Here is a 25,222-nt window from a genome sequence, read left to right on the forward strand (position 1 = left end):
GATTAATTAGTTGCGTAATGGTCAATTCACCATATGCAACTTAAGTAGTAGTGTGGATAGCTAAGCAAGTGGAAGTTGTTATAATAGCAACGTTGGATGCAATCTTCTTTATGTTCTTCCTCAGATTTTCCCTTTTCAGGGGATGCTGTTCCTTACTCTTCTTCTCCACTCATTTCTGTCCATCGTGTCTTCTTCACCTAAAAATTTCGCTCTTAAGTCCTCTGTCACACAATCCTTCCATTTTCTCCTCGGTTTTCCTCTACCTCCCTTTCCATCAACTTCTAACAGCTCTATCCTTCGTCTCAAATTGTTTTCAAGTAAAACAAGGGGATGCAATACATGATATTAGTTTCATAATGTTACATAAGATATATATTATCTAATATTTAAATTTTTAGTGTGCCTTTAAGTCTGTAGTATATTTATGGTAGATTGGAGCAGGCCTCATTTGTGATCCCTTCAGATACTTAGACCGCCTAAGGCGGGTCCATTGTATCACCCCTATCATACGGACTAGGCCCATAAGGACCTAGTTTTGGCTTTTTTGGGACCCAGGCTGCTCCGGTCTGCCATATCTGCTATAATCAGCAGGGGTTCAAAATCTGAGCTCTTCCTGCCGTTTCGAACGTCTAACCATTTAGTAACATAGTGGCTTCACAGAAAGCCACAAGTCTCTTTAAGGGTAACTGCCTCATTTGGCTCGTTTGCATAAAGACCGAATCCAGGATATGCCACCTCTGGTAGGCCAGTGCCGGGGACTTTCAGAGGACATGTGAGGAGGTTTCCTCCTCCTCATCACAAAGACGACATCCAAGCAGAGTCTACAGTGGCCGGTAAGCATACTGACCACTAGAGAGCATCGTCTACGCTCTTTTGAAAGGCCACACTATGTGGGGCCATATTTGGGGCACAGTTTCGAGCCCCACAGGCAGAGTCTTGCCAGGGTTCAGTCCGTTCGTTCTCTTCCACGCATGTGAGCCTCAGTACCCATACCAAGTTAGCCCTATTGGTCAGCGCAACATCAGCCAGTGCTCTCTTGCACTCAAGAACCAACTTAGAGCTTAGTTTTGGGCGCTTCGACGGATTAGTGCAGGTTCTTTTTTCATCCACTCATCCCGGCTAGGAAATTAAACCAAGAAGGACGATAGAACTCAAATTGAGAGGCCACGCTGTCCTGTACCACAGAGAACACAGGAGAACACTCGAGTCACAATGGCCCATCCATCCATTCATTCCCAATCAGTACCCAGCGCAGTTGAGTCGATACCATCATGGCTTCGTGCTCTAGAATAAGATGTAGCGGAGGTAAATACAAAGTACTCCTCCAGAGTAAAGGAATATACCCTACCACAAGACAGGCCCTAAATATCCTGACTAGTGTGGGGCAATAAGGTCCAGACCCTACTGAAGCAGAGCCGGAATAATTTCGTCCTCACCTGGTCACTTAAAGATGGCATATAGCCTAACAGACCAGTCTTCAAGTCTTATTATGACATTATCCTAATATGTATTTCTATTAAATTAGTATAGGTATAAAAAACATAAATTTGAGTAAAAACGAGAAATTTAATATCTGCACGGAGTCAATGTGGCTCCTGCTCTGTAGTTACAGGTTAAAACTCAGGTACCCACACAAGAAAGCAATGTCTTGGATATAAAGATGATTTAGTTTTATGACCATAACAACCGAAATTATAAAAATCATAAGAGAACTTAAAAATACAGCTTGAAAAATTGAAATAAAGCTCTGAGAAAAATGGTAGCCCATCGGAAAAGTCAGTCCGTAATTTAAACCGCTGTATTAAAATATACTAAGAAGTTAGTCTTTACAATTCCATTAAAATAAATAAATATACGTTTTTCATCTGAAACTACTCTACTTATCCGGTATTGATAATAGAAGCCATATTCTCTCGGCATGCTGTATTATCCGTATCATTTGCGATTGATAACTTATTGTATTTAGGTTATAAATAAACTAAAATGTTTGATAAAAATATTTAAGTATTAAAAAGTAATTAGAGACACAGATAAACATTTTTGTTGTCAACCGTGCTTTTGTTGTGTATAACTAAAATAATGAAGTAAACATTAAAGTAAAATTATAATATTAGCACAAGTTCATGACCTTTGTTACCAAACAAACCGATGCAGACAATACAAAACAATGCTGCCATATCTAAGACATTTACCTACTATGAAATCATATTAGGGCCGGATAGCTCAAATGGTAGTGTCTGAGTATCACACAGAAGGTCTGGGTTCGACACGTGACACCGGAGAAAATATCAGATATTTTTAAAATTATCTAAAGGTCCAAAGTCGACTCAGCTTGAATAAAATGAGTCATCATCACTCTGGATTTACAACCCTATGTGGGTCCTAGTCACCTCAAGAATTTATCTTCAGTGTTCCTTATCCATCGCCTTCTCCCGAGAAGGACGTATTCCCATGTTCCTCACAGCTTCAATTTTTGGTGGGTCTTCTTCTTCTTGTCTGCCAAATAGCTCTATCAAACGGTGTTTTTATAACTAGATCATTTTGCGCGATCCGCATTACATTTTCTACCCACCTCAGGTGTTTTGTTATGTGTTTGACATCTGGTTCCTGATATATTCTTTATAGTTCTAAGTTGTATCGTCTGCTCCACACGTCTCTTGGAGTTCCGAGAGTGGAAAGGCTCAAAACAATGCGACTTTACTAGGCAATCGCCGTTCGCTACGATTGTCGCACGAGCCCTTATTTCCATTGAGATTATCGGTTTACAGTGGGATCAATTCTTGTCAGATCTTTAGACATATTAACAGGGGTATTATAATCTCTTGGATGTGGAAACTCGGAATTGTCTGTAGACGACTTACGTACATTTGCAAGTTTTAGAAAGCACAGTGGTAAACATTTGAATTCGGTTTCGCTAGGTAGAAATCGTTTGATTTCTCTTTTTGTTTTTAGATGACGTAGTTACGTCCGTATATAGTTATTTTGATAACTATTGTCTAGGACGGGGAAGATTTTTGTTTTGGTTCAGAGTAGTGGCCATACCGCTCTGAGGAGACCTAAAGAGGTCGAAATACGTATAAGCGGTTGTCGCTGCCCTGTATCGAAACAAAAATCTAATACCGTCATTATGTCTTTGCATATTATTAATTGATCTGTCGATAATTTTTATTCCAAATAAGTGATTTTTTAGTTATTTCTTCCGAATATAAGTTGAATAAGGTTCTGGAATGCACGCGAACTTGCATATATACTCCTGTTTGTATAACTCTTTCCTCAGAAATGTCTTTTCGCACTCTGACTTTGGCACTACGAGCACCTTCCCATATCAGTGGGCCCAACGTTAGGTTGATAAGAAAATTAAATTTTAGAGAACAAAAATAAAAGCGCAGCGTAAATTTTAGAAGTTTTAATGCATCGAACAACATTTTTGAATTTCCTAATTATAGAAAATATTTTATAACGTAATGAAAACTATTGATTAAACAGAATAATAATACACTCGCGATCATAAAATCCGGGTCACCTTGAAAATTTCAAGTTTCTTGAATATTTTTGCCTCTTGTGTAATAATCTTTTTTTAGGCTAACGTATTTTTTATTTGTCATCAATGTTTGTTTTGAAAGAAGAAAAAAACGGTTTTTTATTGTTTTTGTTGAAAAAGCAGAAAACAAACCAAATTGTTGATAAAACAGACATTAAAAAAAAATGGAAAATACAGAACGTGATAAAATATCAGTGAAATTTCAATGACTAATATCGTGTATTGCCACTTGCTCTAATAACCTCTTGCAGACGACGGGGCATACTCTCAATTTTTCTCCGGATTACATGTTGTGGTATGTTATTCCAATCTCTCATTAACAGATTCTTAAGCTCCTGTGCCTTGTTAGGAGGAGATTTTAGGGGTTGAATACGTTTTTTCAAATCGTCCCAGAGATGTTCGACGGGATTCAGGTCCGGAGACCTAGCTGGCCAGGGTAACCTCGTAATTCCAACCTCGTCCAAGTATTGCATACTGATCGTGGCAACGTGCGTTCGCGCGTTTTTCTGCATAAAAACGACGTGTTGTCCAAGCCCTGCCATGGTATGCATAACATATTCTTCCAGAATCTCCGTAATGACCCTACCCTTCGTGCAGTTAAGGACCCATTTTCGATAAAGGGTAGTTATGTGCGGAAGTCAGAAGATACACCTCCCCAAGCCATGACCGAGCCTCCACCAAATGGCATTCTTGGAGCAATGCAAGCTTGTGAAAATCATTCACCGGTTTTCCTCCAAACTCTTACACGTCCATCGGATACAGTTAGGCAGAAACAGGATTCATTTGAGCATAACTCTTTGCTCCAATCGTTAATTCCCCAATGCGCGTATTATCGAGCAAAAGCTAGTCGTGCAACTCGATGCGCCAGGCGAAGTAGCGGTCCTGTAGCCATTACCCGAGAAGATAGTCCAAAATAACGAAGTCTTCTCCTGACTTTTGCAACGCTAACATTGCGATTTCGTAATTCCTGTAGATGATTTCGATTCATAATCGCAGTTGAGGTCCGAAGAAAACGGTCATCTCGTGCCGTGGTCGTTCTTCATCGTCCAGAGGCAGGTCGTCTGGTTAGCAAACCCGTCTCCTGAAAGCGTTGAAGCACTCGTTGAACCGTAGAAAGGCTTACGCCAACAGTTCTTGCGACTTGCCGTTGAGTGTGACCGTCTTTCACAAGCGCAACAATTTGTGCCGTTTCAACGACAGTCAAGGGTATTTTTGGCAAAAAATAAACAATAATAAACACTAATAATGACACTAATAAACACTATTGGTGGCAATAATAAACGTTTCTTCATCGCGTTTGAACAGAAAGTCGAAGCACAAATGAGACATTTAAAACAACCGGTAGTTACAGGTACCGTCCATTTTGGGAAGTGTGCACTTTTCCGCGAAATCGGCACTATTGGAATTCTTTGTTACAAAGGAAACCGCTAAGCCGAGAACAATTCTCAGCAACATTCATTAGTTTGTATTTGTGGTATTATTATTTACAATAAAGCTCGTTAAAAATGAAATATCGGCGATTTTCAAGGTGACCCGGATTTTATGATCGCGAGTGTATATTTAAAAAACGGCATAGAATATGTACTATTAACAAAAAGAATGTGAAAGTTTACCACTGAGTTACATCCCCTTTATTTTTAATGACATCCACCATTCTTCGAGGCATAGTTTTTACCAAGTTCTCTAACAAAATTCTAATGTAAACGAATCATATATTTCTTGCAATTTTTCCTTCAATTCGTTGATGGACCTGGCAGGATGTTTTCTCTGTTTTCTTTTGTCATTTTGCGCCCCAAAGTCTCTATCGGGTACAAGTCGGGACTGTTAGAAACCCATTCCAGAAGTGGTATGCCATGGTCTTCAATCCATTTTAAACTTTTTTTTGAGGTACGACAACCTGCGCCGTCCTTTTGGAAGAGAAAATCTGCCGCTAATGTTAAAAGGTGTTTCATAATCGGTAAAAAAGATTCTTCTAAAATATTCAAATATTTGTCCGTGTTTATAATCCCATCAATAAAATGTAACTTTCCCACACCTTCAGATGGTATGCTGCCCCAGATCATGACAAATGCAGGAAATTTGAAAATTTGAAAATTGAAATTTTTTCTTTTGGCAGTCGGGATGGAAAGCTTCATTTTTCCTGCGAATGACACGACTCCTACTGTCTCCAACACACACTTCAAATCTAGATTCATCACTCCATTGTATTGAATCCCATTGCGACTGAGTCCAATCTTTATGACCATCTTAGTCTATTTTTCTTTTGTTGTAATGTTAAAAGTGACTTTTCCTTAGTCTAAAATAAAATGAAATTTATTAAAAACAATTTGTACTAATTTTTTCAACTATAAAACTTACTTTGTAAGTAGCAAATCCTAATTTGTGGGCTTCTCGGTGACATGTTGATCTAGAAACGTGTCTTTCAATAACGTCACTCCATAAAACGCTTAACTCCATATACTTTGCTCGTCGATTTTTCACTATAATGCGTCTTAATGCCCTTTGATATGCTCCGGTTATTTTACTTTTTCGTACATTTCTAGGTTTTGTGACGACCGAACCTGTAGTTTTGTATCTTCTGACTATATTTCCTACACTATAGCGTGAAAATTGCAACATATTCGCGATTTCCGAATTGGATTTTCCAGAATTAAAAAATCTAATAATGGTTGAACAAATTTTCTCATCGATAACTTTACCTCGACCCATTGTACAATCCACAAACGGCAAAAAGCTTTACAATACTACAAAATACATTTGACATTAACTGACAATATTATTGTTTTGATGTCATTTGTCCATAGCTACCTCTGGATTTAACGTAATTATGAAAAAATCAACGTATGTTGTTATAAGTGAATGCATAGCCAGGGTTTAGTGAAACTTCTTTTTATGTTGAAAATAAATAAAAAACCATAAGGGTAATGTTTTTAATAAATATTAATAAAAATGCCATATTAATTAATATGGGAACTTATGAAAATATGCAGAGTATAATTTGTTTATGGTAATCGACTTAAACTGCAAATTCCATAGGTGGGCCAACTGATATGCGAAGGGGCTCGTATATCTACTTAATAGTTTTCATAATTGATAATAAACATCTCGTTTATATACTTTAAGATAGTGGCAATAAATGGACGTATGTTTTTCACAGAATTATCTGTTTTAGGTCAACAAACTACAGTGTCTCCAATTGGACCAGATGAGCTACCTCCTCCGTTCTTCCAGCAATCGGAGGGAGGTGGAGTTCCTATGGTTACATGCAGAGTTTGTCAGGCAATGATTGATATTTCTGGAAAAAGAGATCAACACGTCGTCAAATGTACGCAGTGCAATGAAGCCACAGTAAGTTCTCGCATCGTTTATACAGTTTGATTTCCAAAAAGTTGATATTATTTTAACTGCACTTGATTTTATAAATTTATTTCTTGCTTAATTACTGTGGTCAAAAGTTACAACAGTTACTTAGTAATGTATACAAATATCCCGAAAATATTGGTCATAAATTAAACCACGAATTCTACTGACGAAAATACGGTGATATGGTTTATTTTACCCATATGTAAAAGTGCATTTAAAAATTTACAAAATTGTACACTTAAAAATAAATAGGTCTATTGATGATGCCCCATTCCGTTGTTCAATATACTTCAATGCCACCTCCATTGCAGCCCTCGCTTCAGTGTGGCCGACCTTTTCCTCTCCGTCAACATTATCATCATCAGTCTCCTCATTTTCATAGGGCTCTTCATGTGTAGCTAAAGTAATTATTTCGTCGTCTGTGAAAAATTCGTTTTCAAGTTCCTCGTCACAGTTCATCCATTCTTCAATATCTTCGGCCTGCAATTGGACATTTTCGGATAATGTTTGAAGATCTTGAAGAATGGTGGTAGAATTATCTTCTTCGTGTGATTGTTGACACTTAACAAGTTCCTCAATGTTGGCCCAAGACTTAACGAAAATAGAAGCAGGAATTTCTTGGAAGACGGAAGCTAACATGTAAATTACGTCCTTTAAGTTAATTTTTTTGATGATATCAATAAGATTGAGATCTTTACTTTCTGTGCATTGTAAAATTTCGGACAGTAATTTACGTCTGTATATTCTTTTCAAGCTTTTAATCACCCCTTGATCCATCGGTTGCACCAAGCTTGTCACATTAGGAGGAAGAAAGATCATTTTTATGTCATTTGTCTCACATGTTAGGTTTCCAGGATAAGTTGGAGCATTATCCAAAAGTAGGACTGCTTTAGAGGGAAGATTTACGCTCTTAAGATGCCGCGTTACTCTCGGAACAAATTCACGCTCAAACCATTCTTTGAATAGATCAGCGCTCATCCATGCTGATTTTTGTGATCTGTAGAATACGGAGGGGGACGATGGATGTAAATTTTTAAATGCATAATTAACTCCGTGAGGTTCCTTCCAGCGAGTCAACCAACCTTCACTTGCAATAAATTCGCCTCCGTCTATAATTTTGCTGTGTATACATAAAGCCTTTTCCCTTAGAATCGGACCGTTAATAGGTGTGCCCCTTCGACGTTCTTGAAGGAACCACAACCAAAGAGCTTCATCTACTATCTCGAATTTCGTTTTTTTTTAGTGCATCTAGTTTTTTAGATTTTTATCTGATTCCACTTCACTTGGGCGCAGAAATCCTCGATTGAACGCCGATCCCTTCCCCAGTCATTCACTGTACTTTTCCGCACATTCAACTTGAACAAATTTTCTTTACCGATTCACTTTTGTCGATCCGTTTAAGCACACTTAGACGTGACGTTTTTCCATCGTCACAACCACACGTTTACGCTTCTCACTCATTTTCGCACAAGACGAATTCAATCCTCGAAAGCAAAAACAGAACTGACAACCGGGGGGGGGGGGGCGAGAGACGATCATCAAGCGGCGCTTGATGATCGTCTCCTACGCAAAACAATAGTGTTGTGAATTTATTAATTGTTAAGTCTTTAATTTATAATGTCTTGTTCTTATCTTAATTCATTAAAAAGCACAATAGCTGATATTTATTTATTTATCACTACATATACAATAATTTATTAGTAGGCGAGCGTAACAACAATATCGCGAGCGCGAACCTTCTTTATTAACTGTCCCTCCATAACCAAAATTCCTCTATAAATATAAAGTCCTGTTATTCGAGAATGAAAACAGTTGTTTCTCGAAACACATCGAACATAGACCGCTGTTTTGCTGAAAGGCCTTCTAGACAGAGCGGCGAATTGTTCTCAGAACCGGTATGGTTAAATCGGCTTGTCTCCAGAAGGTTCGAATTGCTGTTTTTTATTACAAAGGGGGACCCATCGTGTGTCAGGTAGGCATTACCTAAAAAATACGTGAATGAATGAAAATATTAGTAATAAATATATTTACGGTTTTGGGTCAGAATTTATCGTAACAATAGGAAGGGGAGTGGCCGGTTAATACGACGGCCGGTTAAGAGGGAGTCTACTGTATTTCCATACAAAATTTATAATACCTATTAAAATTATAGTATAAACACATTAAATATTTTCGTGAATTTTTTGGTAAGCGTATGATTCTGGCAACAGACGACAGTTGTTTAAGACCACAACATACTACAAAATTTAGCAGTAAATTTGCCACCATCTATCTATCGTCCGTCGGCAAATTCAAACAATTACCACCTTTACTTAGTCCAGACCAGTTAAAATATTTTTTACCAACAAAAATGAGATGTTTTTAGCAAATAGTGCTTCAAATATAATGTGCATAATAATTTTAAATTCTGTCCGCTAATGAAATTGCTTTTTTGTCCTTAAAAGTAGTTAATTTCTTTTGCTTAATATTTATCGTCTAATAATTTTAACTGTACTAATATACAAGTGTTTACTTTAAGTTCTAAAATGATTAATTTACAATGAGAAATGCGATTGTTAAAATACCGGCAAGGGCTTATCTTTAAAGGGACTGGACTTACAAATTTTTCGTTTAGTTGTCATCTTTGCAACGAGGTTGTTTATATATGTGCATTCTGCATTGCTTCAATTTTGAGTTGTTTGGAGTTGGTCGTTATAATTTTAGTATTTTTATGTTGATTGTTTTTTGAAATTGTCTATCTGTGTATAAAGAAAATATTGAGACCACGGGAAAAATCACCTACAGTTTTTCGTCCATGGGAGCAAGAGAACCCAAGTAGTAGTGGAGAAAGTTTAATTGTCGACAATCATTTAATTGATCTGAAAAACAACGACACTGAGACTGGAACTGTAGAAAAGAGTTTACAACTTCCAAACAAGAGGATTGTTTTGAATGAACAATCCAAGAAAATGTGTATAAATGTTTACAAAAATCTGCAAAATGTTCCTGTAAATAGTTGTAAAGGCAGTATTATAAGAAAAGCTGCTTTTCTAACCGAAATTCCGTATTCTACCATGCGCGACAATGACAAACTCATGACAAACAATATATACTGGACACGATTACAACACAACATGGCCATACTGTTTTGAGTTTACCACATTATTTTTGCATTTTTAATAAATTAAAACTAATTCGGAGGAAAAATATTTTTCCAGAATTTGACGCGAAAGTGATTGATTTAATTCGATATGAACTATCAGAGATCACAATGATGACAGCTCGTCTGCAGAAGAAATATTTTAGATAAGATACGCTAATGTGGTGACTATTTCAGTTAAAACCATTCAGTTTTTCATTATAAGTTGTAAATTTTTGTAAAACAATATTATTGTCTGAAATGTAAAATACTTTTCCGCGCAGTTTTATTTATATGGCGTCATCGTTAAACGCTAATAGAAAATGTCGATGTATCACCTATCATTTTTTTCTGATAGGGTCGCAGATTGATAATTATTGATAATAAAATATATATTGATAATAAAAACAAAGAAATGTAACGTTTTGTTTTTTTCCAAAATCAGATTTTTCTTCTCTTTGACTATGCTATATACATACTCCACATTGTTATTTTATGATTTAATACTTACACATCAATAAATTTGTGTCGATGAAACAACCAATATCGCGATACGTCCCTGGACAGCGGCTTCTCGAATTTCTTTGTACCGCCAATCATTTATACCGCCGAACATTTATACCGCCATTTTTTTCGATGGGCGATAGAAATATGGAGGCAACTATACTTCGAGTTTCGGAGTTTCGTATCGAAAATCAACATGAATCAAGTGGTAAATAAACTGCAAAAGTACAAGGGGAACTGTCAAGGTAGTTCAACTGGCACAACAAATATGTATTTTGTTTAATGTAGCGTTGGAAAAAAATTAAGGGTGCAAATATCAGCACCAAGGTACCATCTTTAACAATTAAACAATTAAAGTATACAGATGTGTTCCTGCGCAGACAATCTAGATATCATCGGTCGAAACGAAAATACAGTAAAAGTACTTTTATCAGCCTTGAAAGAGCAGCCAAGAAGCTGGTTCTAATGATTACTATGTATATACAAAACAAAATATATAACTTTCCTAATATTGTTCTGAAGCTATTTTCTTGTGGTATGTCTTAATAAAATTTACAATTTTTGTTGGGAATAAACCACCATTTTACTTTAAAATAAGTTTTAAATAGAGGTACAAATAAAGAAAATACAAAACATTAATAATGTTTTTATTTTGAGAACGATTTCCGAAGTGGAAATTGAAACGTCAGTAAACTTATTTTAAAATTAAATTATGATTTCTTCCCAATAAAAATAGTAATTACATTAAGATGCTCCAAGGCCATAACTTCAGAACAATATTAACAAAATACATATAGACATTAAATGAGAAGTAAAAAATTAAAAGAATATCTGTCACTAAAAGATTTGATTCGTAACGATTGTCAAAATTTAATAAAAGTCATAAATGTCATCTGATTAATAACAACTGTTGTGAATTTATTAAAAGGTTCAATATTTATAACACTTACGGATTTAATTTATTTCTTTATTTATATTAACTTATCTGACAATAATTTATTATATCCGTACGTAACAAATTCGCGAGCGCGGGTCTTGAGAATTAACTGGCCCTCCATATAAAAATGTCGTATTTATATACGAAATCCTGATATACTAGAACAGCATCGAAAGATCGCATTGTCTTGCATCGAAAAATCGAGAAGCATCTAGTGGGAGAATTCACCATAATTTGAACCTCGATCCTTCGCCAAATTTCTACAACAAAACAGAATTATTAGTCATCATATATTTAGGCCAGTATATATTTATCGTAACATTGCCCCCCTCTTAAAAGATGGTTCCTCCTGGAACCTTGTCGGGACTGGAACCGGAACTGTATGCTGGTATCGGCAACTGGACCCTCTTTTACAACTTCCAGTTGTATAAAAATGACAAGGGACGGTTTTCTCTCCGCACAAGGTACTTAGCGGATTGCAACAGACTAACACCTGGACTTCGGTGTCTTTGAAGATCTCCTCCACCATATTTCGGATAACCCTCCAATCTAATTGGCGGCACTCCAACTTTGGCATGGCTAACTTTTGCACGTCGGACTCTAGTACGTGCCCTCTCAATTGAAGTAAGGCTTCCCATACATCTCGGTAGGTAGGTTGGTCACGGGCAGTGTCTTTTGTTACCAGGTAGAAAAGGTAACGTGATGCATCTTGGAGTTTCAAGGTTTTACCGGGAGCTGGCACTTGGCATTGAAGTTCTGCAACTCGACCAAACTTCCTTCGAAAGACGGATGCCAACCCTGGTGCGTCTTTGATACTGGCCGGGATGGTAAGGGCCAGCGAGTAGTCATCGGGGAGCGCGAGTAGATCTTGCTTTTCTTCAGTGGTAACACCATGTCTCGCTTTACCGGTACCTCCATAGGCACCCATGAATTCCTCAAACGTGAGGTCAGACCCATCTTGGACTTGGTTTACTTCCACTTCTTCATCTACGTCGTGGTCACCTTCGAAAGATGCCAACCGGTTATGGTGTACTATCATCGGCTTTCCCCTCGGAATCTTGCTTATTCGGTAGATGACATCGTTGATCTTCTCCATGATGAGGTATGGACCTTCCCAAAACTGCTGCAATTTGGGAGAACAACCTTTTCGCTTCTTGGGATTATACAGCCATACTTTGTCGTTCTTCTTAAAGCAACCCTTTTCGGCTTGTGTATCGTACCGTTTCTTCATTCGGTCGCTAGCAATGTGAAGGTGGGAACGGACCAACTCATGTACATCGTCCATTCTTCTTCGTAATTCGATCACATAATCTTCACCTGCTACATCTTCTCCAGGTCGACACCCAAATTCTAGATCACAAGGTAGTCGCATTTCGCGTCCGAATAGGACTCTGGCTGGTGTCTGGCCCGTTGATTCGTTAACAGCAGATCTGTAGGCCATTGTGAAGAATGGAAGGTATTGGTCCCAGTCTCGCTGATGATCGGACACCATCTTTGTCAAATACTTGCCAACTGTCCTATTCATTCGTTCTACCATACCATCCGATTGCGGATGATACGCGGTAGTTCTTGTTTTCTTCATGCCTAGTCTATCACATATTCCTTGGAATAGATCGCTTTCGAAGTTCCTGCCTTGGTCACTATGGATCTCCAAAGGCACTCCAAATCGGCTGATATATTCTTGGATCAACTTATCTGCAACGGTGGCGGCCTTCTGGTCTGGAAGTGCGTAAATCTCGACCCACTTAGTGAAGTAATCCATTACTACCAGCATGTACTTGCCTCCCTTTTCACTTTCTGGAAATGGCCCAGCGATGTCCAAAGCTATTCTTTCAAACGGGCTTCCAACATTATATTGTCTCATAGGAGCTCTCCTTTTTCGGTAAGGCCCGTTACTCGTGGCACAAATAGTACATTTCTTACACCAGTCTTTTACATCGTCGGAACTGTTCATCCAATAAAACCGTTCCCGAATTCGCTGAAGGGTTTTCCTTACACCAAAATGCCCTCCCGATGGACTGTCGTGTAACTGACGAAGTACTTCGGCTATTCTGCTCTTTGGGATCACCAACTGTCTTCTCTTCTCTGAACCGTCATCATTTTCCAGGACTCGTTTGAGCAAGCCATCTTCGATGATAAATGAGTCCCACTGGGCCCAATACGTCTTAACTACTGAGCATAGGTTTGATATTTCCTGCCAAGGTGGTCGACGGTTTTCCTCTTTCCATTTTCGGATTTTCTGTATAACTGGATCTCTCTCTTGTTCTTCCCTTATCTTAGTAGGCGTCCAGTCGTCGTTGACAATCGTCGTTCTTAGCACTGCTGCTTCCTTGGATTCCGTTTTGTTGCAGTGGGAACACTCTGCTGGGCATGGCCTTCTGGAAAGAGAATCAGCGTTTCTGTGGCTAACTCCGGCCCGGTGCTCAATCTTAAAATCGTATTCTTGGAGTCGTTCGATCCACCTGGCTATCTGACCCTCTGGATTCTTAAACTGCATCAACCACTTAAGGGCGGCATGGTCGGTTCGGATTAAAAACTTCCTTCCATAGAGGTATTGATAGAAGTGCTCTACTGATTTCACTACTGCCAGAAGTTCTCTTCTCGTGACGCAATAATTCCGCTCAGGTTTTGAAAGAACTTTACTAAAATATCCGAGGACTCGTTCCTGTCCTCCTTGAATCTGAGACAGCACTCCTCCAATTCCCACATTACTTGCATCTGTATCTAAGATGAACTCTCCTTCTGGCAGTGGATACCCTAAAATTGGTGCTGTTATTAAATGCTTTTTCAAGGTCTCAAAGGCATTTTGGCAGTCTGTATCCCAGCGGTAATCTCTTGCTTCCTCCGTAAGTCGCGTTAATGGCTTAGCGATATCTGCAAACTTCTTAATAAACCTCCGGTAGTAAGTACATAGTCCAAGAAAACTTCTCACTTGATGTTTGTCAGTTGGTTTTGGCCATTCCTTAATGGAATCGATTTTTCCCTTATCCACGGCCACTCCTTCTTTACTGACTATATGACCCAGATAATTGACTTTACCTTGAAATAGCTGGCACTTCTTGGGGTTTAACATCAATTGGGCAGCTTTAAGTCGATTAAAAACGTTTTCTAAATTCTTCAGATGTTCTTCGAATGTCTCCCCCAAGACGATTATGTCATCCAAATAAACCAGGCATGTTTTCCAAGATAACCCTCTCAACACATTTTCCATAAGCCTCTCAAATGTCGCAGGAGCATTACAGAGTCCAAATGGCATAACGTTGAATTGCCACAATCCAGATCCTGTGGTGAAGGCCGTCTTTTCTTTATCTACTGGGTCCATTTCTACCTGCCAGTATCCAGACTTCAAATCCAAAGTAGAAAACAATTTACTTCCAGCCAATGTGTCCAATGTGTCATCGATCCGAGGCAGAGGATAACTATTTTTCTTGGTAACGTTGTTCAGCAAACGGTAATCCACACAGAACCTTGTCGTTCCGTCTTTCTTCTTAACCAGGACCACCGGAGAGACCCATGGGCTCGTAGAAGGTTCTATCACCCCGTCTTTCTTCATTTCCTGAACAATCGTTTCAGCTTCCTCTCTTTTCGCCTGTGGTAATCGTCGAGCTGTTTGACGAATTGGCTTAGCATTACCAGTATCAATTTTATGCTTGACAACGGTAGTTCTTCCCGTCTTTCCTCCTTTCGGTACGAAAATATCACTATACTGCCGAAGAAATTCCCTTAATTTCCTTTTCTCCATCTGATTTAGAGACTGTCCTGCAACTGCAACCATTTGGTCGAATTTGTCGTTGGAATTATCAGATGTTGTCGCCTGACGGATTATGGATGTCACAGGTACACAAGTTCCTACCTTTGTCTCTTTCTTGATGGTCACTGGGTAGTCGTTGACATTGATAAGTCTCACAGGAATTTCTTTAGCCGAAGTCACCAATTCCTTTCCAATTATGATTCCACGGCCAACCTCATCGTCGTGGTTCCAAGGCTCCATCATAACAGGTGTCCCTTCGTCTACAATTCCCTGTAGTCGCGCTACTATGATCGTTTCGCTTCTCGCAGGCACGACTGTATCTTCTGTAATGGCTGCTTGCACGGTGTTGTCATTATGTGGATGAAGAAATACCTCCTCGTTGCCAACCTTGATTACCTTATTCTTAAAATCCAATTGGAATCCATGCATATTCATTACGTCCATTCCTAATATAACATCCTCTTCGATGTCAGCAACTATAACAGTATGGACGAACTTTTCTGCTCCAACTCCCAATTGTACCTGGATTTCTCCATGAATGTTGGCATTTTCACCTGTAGCGGTCCGAAGTCGCAACCTCGTTGGTAACAGTTTCTTACGGCTGTTTATAACTGTTGGACGTATAATGGTTCTGGTCGCTCCGGTATCCAACAACAACGTATGTCTTTTACCATTTATTTCTCCATCTACATATACACTATCTTCACGACATTTCAAAGAAGCTATTAGTATGAGAGGGTCTTTGGAAAAGTTTTGGGTCGAAGCTGCCCCCCTAAGGCTGACCCGTTCTAGTTTTCCTGATGGTGAGTTTCTTGATTTGCGTCATACCTAGGGTGCTTACAGGAGCTTCGTACGTGTCCTATTTCGCCACAATTCCAGCATCTGATGGTCTTCGTTTTCTTGTATGTCATGCTTTTCATCATATTAACGAGCTGGTCAAGTTTATCTTCATCTCCTTCCTCTTTTACAGTCCTAACTTTACTGTACCCGCCAGAGGCCTGCGTAGCTGACTCGTATTCGAGGGCGGCGGATAAGACATCAACCAGCGTCTTGTGACGAGCTAATCGTAGTGTTCTCTGCATTTCATGATCACGAAGACCATCAATAAACGTTTGAACGGCCAATTTTTCCATCATGTCTTCGGGAGCTGTTGGATAAGCATATCGTACCAATCTGGCAATATCTACCTCATATTCTTGAAGAGCCTCATCTTTCTTCTGTCTACGATTTTTGAGCTGCGACTGATATACATGCTCCAAATGTTCGTGGCCATATCGCATATTTAACCTCTTCTTCAGTTGTTCGAAATCATCGGTCTCCTCTACGGCTATGGTCTGAAGCACATCTAAGGCATCTCCTCGAAGAGCGATAGTCAGGTTTACAGCCTTTTCTTTTTCAGACCATCCATTTGCTCTTGCGGCTGATTCGAACTGTTTCATGTAGTTGTTCCATGATGATTTTCCGTCGAAAGTTGGGACTTTAACATGAATAGAACCTCCACTTCCTTCAAATTTCGGCCGTGTCTCCAACTTACATTTTGTCTCGTCTTCTTTTATCTCCACTGTAATCGGATTGTTACCTCTATCTGCTGTCCCTGTTTCCTCCATCTTCCTTTCCATCTCTTTCCATATCTTTTCTTCGAAGGCCAACATATCGGCAGCAACTTGGTTTTTTAACGAAGACACTCTATCGTCAAGAGCAGATATCTCTGAAGTGACTTTAGAGATGTTAGCAGAAACTTTGCTTTCCAGAGAAGAAATCTCGTTAGAAACTTTGCTTTCTAAAGAAGCGATGTCGCCGGATACTTTGTTCTCCAATGATGCGATGTCGCCGGAAACTTTGGCTACATCACCAGAAACTTTGGCTACATCACCAGAAACTTTGGCTACATCACCAGAAACTTTGGCTACATCAGAAGAAACTTTCGAAATATCGTCAGAAACTTTGTTCTCCAATTTCGAAATCGACGAGATGACAGCGTCTTCAAATATATAAGTCTCTGGATCTAGACCTTCTTCTAGCAAAGCGTTCTTTAGTCGTTGGACTAACTCAGCCTTTTTTCCGGTGGAAGCTAATTCTCTGTCTTCAAGATGTCTTCTTAAATTAGTCACTGTCAGCTCATAAATCGTAGCCATTTTCACAATTTATTTTATATTCACTTGTATTATTATTATGTCTAATTTATGTTCGATCTCACTCTGACACCATTTGTTGTGAATTTATTAAAAGGTTCAATATTTATAACACTTACGGATTTAATTTATTTCTTTATTTATATTAACTTATCTGACAATAATTTATTATATCCGTACGTAACAAATTCGCGAGCGCGGGTCTTGAGAATTAACTGGCCCTCCATATAAAAATGTCGTATTTATATACGAAATCCTGATATACTAGAACAGCATCGAAAGATCGCATTGTCTTGCATCGAAAAATCGAGAAGCATCTAGTGGGAGAATTCACCATAATTTGAACCTCGATCCTTCGCCAAATTTCTACAACAAAACAGAATTATTAGTCATCATATATTTAGGCCAGTATATATTTATCGTAACACAACATTGAATCATCTGTTTAAATTTTTATAATAATTCTCGTTTTAAAATAATTCCATTTTAAGACAATTATTATTTTTAAGCATATTATTTAGTTTATATAATAATTAAATTTATTATCAGATGATATTTATTTATATTTTATTGTTAATATTTGGTCTGAATTTGACAGGTTTCTTTTAAGTAAACAACGTATCTTTGTTAATACGTTAACAGGTGGCGTTAGAAGCAAACATAATAATTTATTAAATTTGTTTAAAATATAAAAAATAAATAAATAATAAAATTACTTTATTTAATTTTAAATATATTTAAATTTTAGAAATACAGAAAACATAGTATGAAGTTAGTCTACAGTACCACCTACTGTTTCACCCTTTTATTTGGAGCCGCAATTCGAAATACAGCTATGTCGTTATGTCAATATATCAATACTGACATTTATTTTGGTAATCATAGCTTCCTTTATTAATCATAATATCGCGCTATTTATTAGTTATATTGCGATTTAACATTACTGTTTTTTGCTTCTTTCCGTATAATTTTTGAAAATTATCTTTTATACAAACCTTCTCCTGATAATAACAAACACAACAAAAAAGAATTATGTAATTTGGTGCAGTCGTTCTGAAGTTATGCGCGTACAAACATTTCGTATATATATATATATATATATATATATATATATATATATATATATATATATATATATATATATATATATATATATATATATATATAATAATTTACTGAAAGGCAATGACATTCTTTTATATTTTTATAATACTTTATAGCCAATAAGAAACGCTCCTCCGGGAAAAAAGTATGTACGCTGTCCCTGCAATTGTTTGCTTATATGCAAAAGTTCCTCGCAGAGGATTGCTTGTCCCAGACCAAATTGTAAAAGGATCATCAACTTGGCTCCAAGTCCTGTTACACCGCCTGTTCCCACTATGCCTGGAATGTGCCGAGTCACTTGCGCACATTGTCACGATACTTTCCTGGTAAGTATAAATTGTGTTCATTACTCAAGAATATTGCAGTTTTTGGATGAGAGAGTTAAATAGTTCTATAGTGGAACGGAATAATCGGATGTGTTGCCAACAAATATAGACGCATATATACTTTATCTAATTTACTTACCGTTGCACTTCATCCGCGTCATAGCCCGTGACGTCACATGATACCAACACGAAATATTTAGGTGGTAGGTGTGTTCTTTTTTAGAATCACTTTGCCGAGTACACTGGCATTACAGCCACTAGACATATTTTATTATATACAATAATGTTTCATTTAATTTGTATAAATGCATTATAAAGCGTTTTTATGAAGAACATTTGTTCGGAACACACTGTAACTGTAATCGAACGAAGGTGATATTTTGGCATAAATTGGTAACACTTGTTTGACAGTTGCAGTTTTGACACTTTTTGTACTTTATTATTTTGAATTTTAAAGTGAATACATACCTCTTGTTTTATATTTTTACCTATTTAATAAAATCTGTTTTTTTTTCTAGAACAAAATTAGTGTGTTTTATTTCAAAAATGTCACGTAAGAATTTAAATAGTCGTTGTAAAGAGTATAATAATAATTATGTGACCTATTTGATTTAAAGTATATTTAGGATTTTTTTATACTTTGACAACTATGTCAACTTCGATCTCTGTCAATGATAATAACGTGCAACGGTAAGTACATTAGATGGACTGTAGAAGTACATTTCAAACGGGAGATTTGGTTACGATATTTCAAAATACTCCTGTAGAGGGCGACTGCATAAACTTTATTTTATTATTTGTAGATTTCTACACATTTAAATTAAAAATTTGAATCACAATATTGTTTATAGTTCTAAATGCAAAAATTTAAGGCTAAACATTCCCAGAACCACTCTTTTCAGAAGCGCTAGTGGTTTGATGCCGAGGTACGGTGTAGTGGTAAAGGGGGATCACATGAGCGCTCCCTGGTGTTGACGGAACATAAGTAAATGCATATACCAAAAAAATACATGGATACCCGCAGAAGTGACCAATCACAACGCAAATTGTCACTCTGGTCGGCCAATCACAAACAGCGTTATTAACTGCGTTGTCATTGGCCTCCCGGCGAAAGATTGCTGCGAAATTGCAAACACGAAGTGTATAAAAAGGCAGCACATCTTCCGATCGGGATCTAGTCGTCTTACACTACTAGACCCCCCGCTAAACCTTGTTGGACGAGTGCCATTTGAAAATTCAACGTTTATTATTATTACCCAAGATTGAACCTTTGTGAAACTCAGATCGTGCCGATCTGGCACAGTGTTCCGGTGGTCCACTGACGGTTAGTAATGAATAAAAGGCCCTAGTGGACTTAGAATCACTCCTTACTCGGTGGCCGACTCGAAATCGCACTTCGCTGTTAGAAACCTTCTCGACGAAAATCATCAACGTGTTTACAAGACAAAAGATTTTTTCCGCAGGAGGTAACGTGCGAAGTGTAGCACCAACATCAGAGTCGCCACTCCGACGGTGTTCTTACACACCTTGTGGGGTGTGTGCTCGACCACACGTCGAAACGTGAAGAGCTGGCATCTCTGTGAAATCTAAAGCGTACACTGCAATTACAATTACGTTTGATGTTATTCGATCTGTCTCTCTCTAGCGCATTAAAACTCCCCTCGCTCTCTCCCGAGCAAAAAGAGACGCTGCTATACTTACTTAATGTTAGATAGAGACACAACTAAACAATGATAACAAAGATGGTGTCGTCACTTAGCTCTACAGACTGCTCGGTCTATGTTAATATATACGTCTATGTTCTATATGCGTCTATATTCTTTGGTGTTACGTTCTATTGTCATCTATCGTGCAACAGTTAAAATTCTCACAATTTCATGCAAAAAATGTTACCTTCTCAAATTTGGCGAATATGGGGATATAACCAATATCGGAAATTGTTAAATCGGTGATTGGAATGTGGAATAAATGTAAAATTGTGGCATAAACAATTCCTTAAAGGACAAGTTTTTATACAAAATATATCCCAAAAACGTTGGTGTCATTCTTGAGCTAATTGGGACGGATCTGTGATAGTGTGAATAAGCTATACTAAAACAATTTTTAATTGTGGGTGATTAATTGGCAACATCGCACTTAAAGCAACGACATCATATTCCACTTATCAATTTTGCAGAGGCGTACCAAAATAAAATTTTAATTAATTATTTAAACACATAAGTAATTACGTAAAAATTAAATTAAGACCGGTATAATTATTAAATTATTATGTGTGTTTTGACAGGCATTTTATAGTTGTCTAACTATTTATCTAAGTAAAATTTTATTGTTATTATAGAGTACCTAATACAGTACTTCAAAAATCAGAAAACTTTGCAAGATACTTATTCTTTCATTAGACTAAAAAAATCTGAAATTTTAACATACGATCTCGTCATTACACTTCATTCTCTATTTATAGAATTGCTGTGTGCTGTAAACGTTATATGTTTGTTTTTTTTTTACTTGATTTGAAAGTTTCCTTGTGTTTATTTGTTTTGTACTCCATATAAATCAAAGTGAAGTAAGCTAAACTATTATCATGTGAATGCGTGTATATAGCAGTGCATTTTTTTTTCTTTATTTCAGTTAATTCTCGAAATATAAAATGAAGACGGGACTGACTACTAAAGAGTTAATAGCTTTGTTAGAAGATTCAGATTGTGAAAATGCTGACTCACTTGATGTGGTTTATGTGCCGCCGGAATCAGGTGAAATTTCCGATGTAGAAGACATTGATGATAATATTATTTGTGAAGATAGAATAAAAGCGGACATTGCAGGTACATATGAAATACAAGTGAATGGGAATTCTGATGATTCTGATTATGATATTCGGATATTCCTCTGAACCACAAATAAAACGTCCAAAGAAAAACCAGGCAAAAATAGTAAATCCAAATTTGTCTCAAGTTGGGTAACAACAGATACTCCTTTGTACTCAGTAGTAATTTAACATCAGTCTGATTGATATTTGGACAAATTTAAAGCCAACCATGCAGGCAAGTCATATATTGAAGTTTTTTCACTCTTTTTGATAAACTAGTAATAGAGAGCATTCTATATTTTACAAATATTTATGCGTCGCAGAATAACTGTCACGCTTTTGAAATGAATGACATAGATTTAAAATTTATTGGCATATGTATATTATCTGGTTATCACACTCTGCTTAAAGTTGATATGTATTGGTCAAAGGATGAGGATAAGGAAGTGCAGATTATAAGAGAATAGTGAAGAAACCGCTACATCAGTGTCAAACTTAGTATATGGACGTCAATCTAAATTTGGCTTTACCAGATGAAACCAGATTAGACAATATTTACCACATTACAAAAAGAGACGATAGTGCAAAGGCAAAAGGTGTAGAGTGCATCTACACCCCGAATGTTTCGAAAATTTTCACCTTAAAATTTAATTTACGTTTAAGATACAATATGTTCCTTTATTAAAAATTGTACTGTTTTTCCTTGAAAATGAGAAAAAAATCTTTTTGGTTGTTAAATAGTTTTAATTTATGTGTTTTTAATCCAATCTTATAAATTAATTGTCAAATTTCTCTTTGCTTATTATATCGGCCGTTAATGGGTTAATACTATAAAAAGAATAAACTTACCTCAAATTTACTTTACTTACCTCAAAACTCTTTTAAAGTTAATAATAAAGTCTATTTAATAAATATATTCCCAAGAAATAGAACACACCACGCCTATGCACATATAAAATGTGGAATGAATAAACTAAAATGTCATATTTATTTCTCTTATTTCCATTCTTTCTAAGAACGTAAATATATAAGACCAGCGAAAGGTTGATAAATTTACCGATGTTTCAAACTGTTCAATGAACTTGTCTAACTATACGCTGGTGAATCAGGGCAACGTATGGGCGCAGCATACACAATAAAAATGACCCCAGTAAGAATTTACTTTTGACATTTAACATGGTTGCCGTTAGCTTTTAGTTCAATTTGTAGATTAGTCACCCATAATTGAAAATTGTCCGACTATAATAGGAAAACATTAACATGTCAACATTCCTATTGATTGGTGTATAACAGTGGACTTCTAGAAACAAAAAAGAATATCCTAACGTAAATGATGTGTTTAGACGATTTAATGGAATAATGATATTACATTCGAAGGTGGCCAAAACGATACACCAATAAACGGAAGGATCCTTTTTTAACCTAATTTTCGTTAGAACTCTAATATTCTGAGGGAGTACGTTTTAAAATATTACATATTATCGATATGTAACGTATTATTTATCAGAGTGACCAAAGTTCAACGATTTTAATTTGTCATAAATCATCAACATTGTTTTGTTAATAACTAGCTGAAGCTTTTGTTTACTGACGGTACTAGGAGGGATAACTTAACATCTCAAGATATACATTAGTAGAGAGTGGAATATATGCAACACAACATTATCAAAATATGCACATGCAATACTTTATGCAATATGCAACCTTTTTTGTTAAATTTGCTTAAATATTCAAATAAACATTTATGGTTAATACATCTTTATTTTTCACACAAAAATAAATGAAATGGCACACAAATTGATATTATAATTATTAAGAGTCTAAAACATTATAGCATGAATTTATAATGAAATATTTTTCAAAATTTTCAACTAAAAATTTTTAGCTTGTATCACTAAAAATTTGTTTGGGCACAGAAAAAGTTCGTTCTGCATCTACTGACGTTATAGAGCAATATTTTAATTAGGCAGTAAACTAATTTGCCAAGTCGTAAGAAAAGATCTTCAGAAAAGTTGCCTTCAAAAATACGTACAACTTTCCTCAAACAATCGAGGAGTCAGTTTTTTTTTCTAATTGATTGCTAATTTTAATCCCTGTATTTCCGGAAATTTTTTGACAATGAGCAGAAAAAGTGTTAACAAGATTAACCAAATCACTTGATTCTAAATTCATTTATTCTAATGACTTTATCCATCTGGAAAAAACTAAAATTAACTTTTATGAACATAACATAAGTTCTTTAGCAATGTGTACGTTACTTAAAAGTTCTTGACTTTCAGTTACACACTGTGAGTCATTTTGAATATCTAACACAATATCTTTTATGTCATAAAAATGATTTGCGTAGAAAATTGCTACTTTAATCCATGTTCCCTATCTGGTAATTACGGGTTCTGGAGGCAAGCTTACATCTGGTATTTTTTCTTTATAGCTTTGCTTACGTAAAGGTGTTTTCAAAAATAGCAGAGAAAGCAGAGAGTGTTTGATGAATGAAATGGCATACAGTCATATTATTGGTTTTCTCTAGTTGTTTTGCAGCGATTAAATAAAGTTTTCCTGGTTTATCCTCTTTAACGTGCCGATTGTAAGATCGACTACATTCATCTGTACTTTCATCGATAATTATGTAAAAGTTGTTATCGCTTAAAGAAATTTTAAATTCTTCAATTACTCCGTCATACAATGCATTCATATTGTCCTTTCCGAGTGTTGCCTCGTTAGGAATATTTAAGTGACAATATTTTTGCAAAAAAAAAAGATGAGTGACACTCAATTCGGAATTCGAAATGAATTGGGAACACGAAATGTGTTAACACAACGAGGCAGAGACATGAATGTAGATGTATATGCATGTTTTCTTGATTATCGAAAAGCATTTGACTGCGATAACCATCAAAAGATGATCGAAATTTAGAGAACAACTGGAATTGACGAACAAGACATGCGAATTATCTCAGAACTATATCAACAATATCAAACGGCAACAATTGAAATAGAGCACACAACATCCGAAGATATATGAATCCAACGAGGAGTGGGACAAGGTTGCAGAGCACACAACATCCGAAGATATACGAATCCAACGAGGAGTGCGAAAAGGTTGCTTCTGATCACCACTATTATTTAATCTGTATTCGGAATCTATATTCAGAAAAGCATTAGACGAGGTTCAAGGTGGAATCAAGATTAACGGAACCACCATAGACAACATCAGGTACGCTGATGATACCGTCCTAATAGCAAACAACGCACAAGAACTACAAAATATAATAAATGCGGTAAGTTCGTCATAGCGAAATGTTTGGTTTACATGTTTCCAAATGTTACACTAAATGTTTCCAAAACTAAAATTCTAGTATTTTCAAAGATACCAACAAACGTACATTTGTACGCCAAGGGACAAATAATAGAACAGGTAAACTCCTAAAATATTTGGGAGCAAATAACAACAGCCAGTGTAACCCAAAAAACGAAATCCTATCAAGAATCGAATAAGCGAGGAAAACGGTGAGAAAGAATCACCTTTCCGTTCCTCATCAGGGTTGTCTCAAGGAAGTGGTGAACATGAATTGACATTACGTGAAAAAACAGAATTCGGTGCAAGAATTCCTCGAAAACAGTGTAAGTCCTGCTATGAGAA

At 36.7% G+C, this 25,222-nt stretch overlaps 1 protein-coding gene across 1 annotated transcript in view; it reads left to right on the forward strand.

The window, feature by feature from the left end:
• LOC140439546 (type 2 phosphatidylinositol 4,5-bisphosphate 4-phosphatase) overlaps positions 1-25,222 on the forward strand; it is a 55,648-nt gene that overhangs the window by 15,236 nt on the left and 15,190 nt on the right. Inside the window, exons 2-3 of the mRNA XM_072529522.1 lie at positions 6,714-6,889; positions 18,567-18,776. Coding sequence (XP_072385623.1) covers positions 6,714-6,889; positions 18,567-18,776 — 386 coding nt within the window. The remainder of the gene's footprint in view (positions 1-6,713; positions 6,890-18,566; positions 18,777-25,222) is intronic.

This window comes from Diabrotica undecimpunctata, chromosome 4 (assembly GCF_040954645.1).
Source record: "Diabrotica undecimpunctata isolate CICGRU chromosome 4, icDiaUnde3, whole genome shotgun sequence".
NCBI classification, from domain to species: domain Eukaryota; kingdom Metazoa; phylum Arthropoda; class Insecta; order Coleoptera; family Chrysomelidae; genus Diabrotica; species Diabrotica undecimpunctata.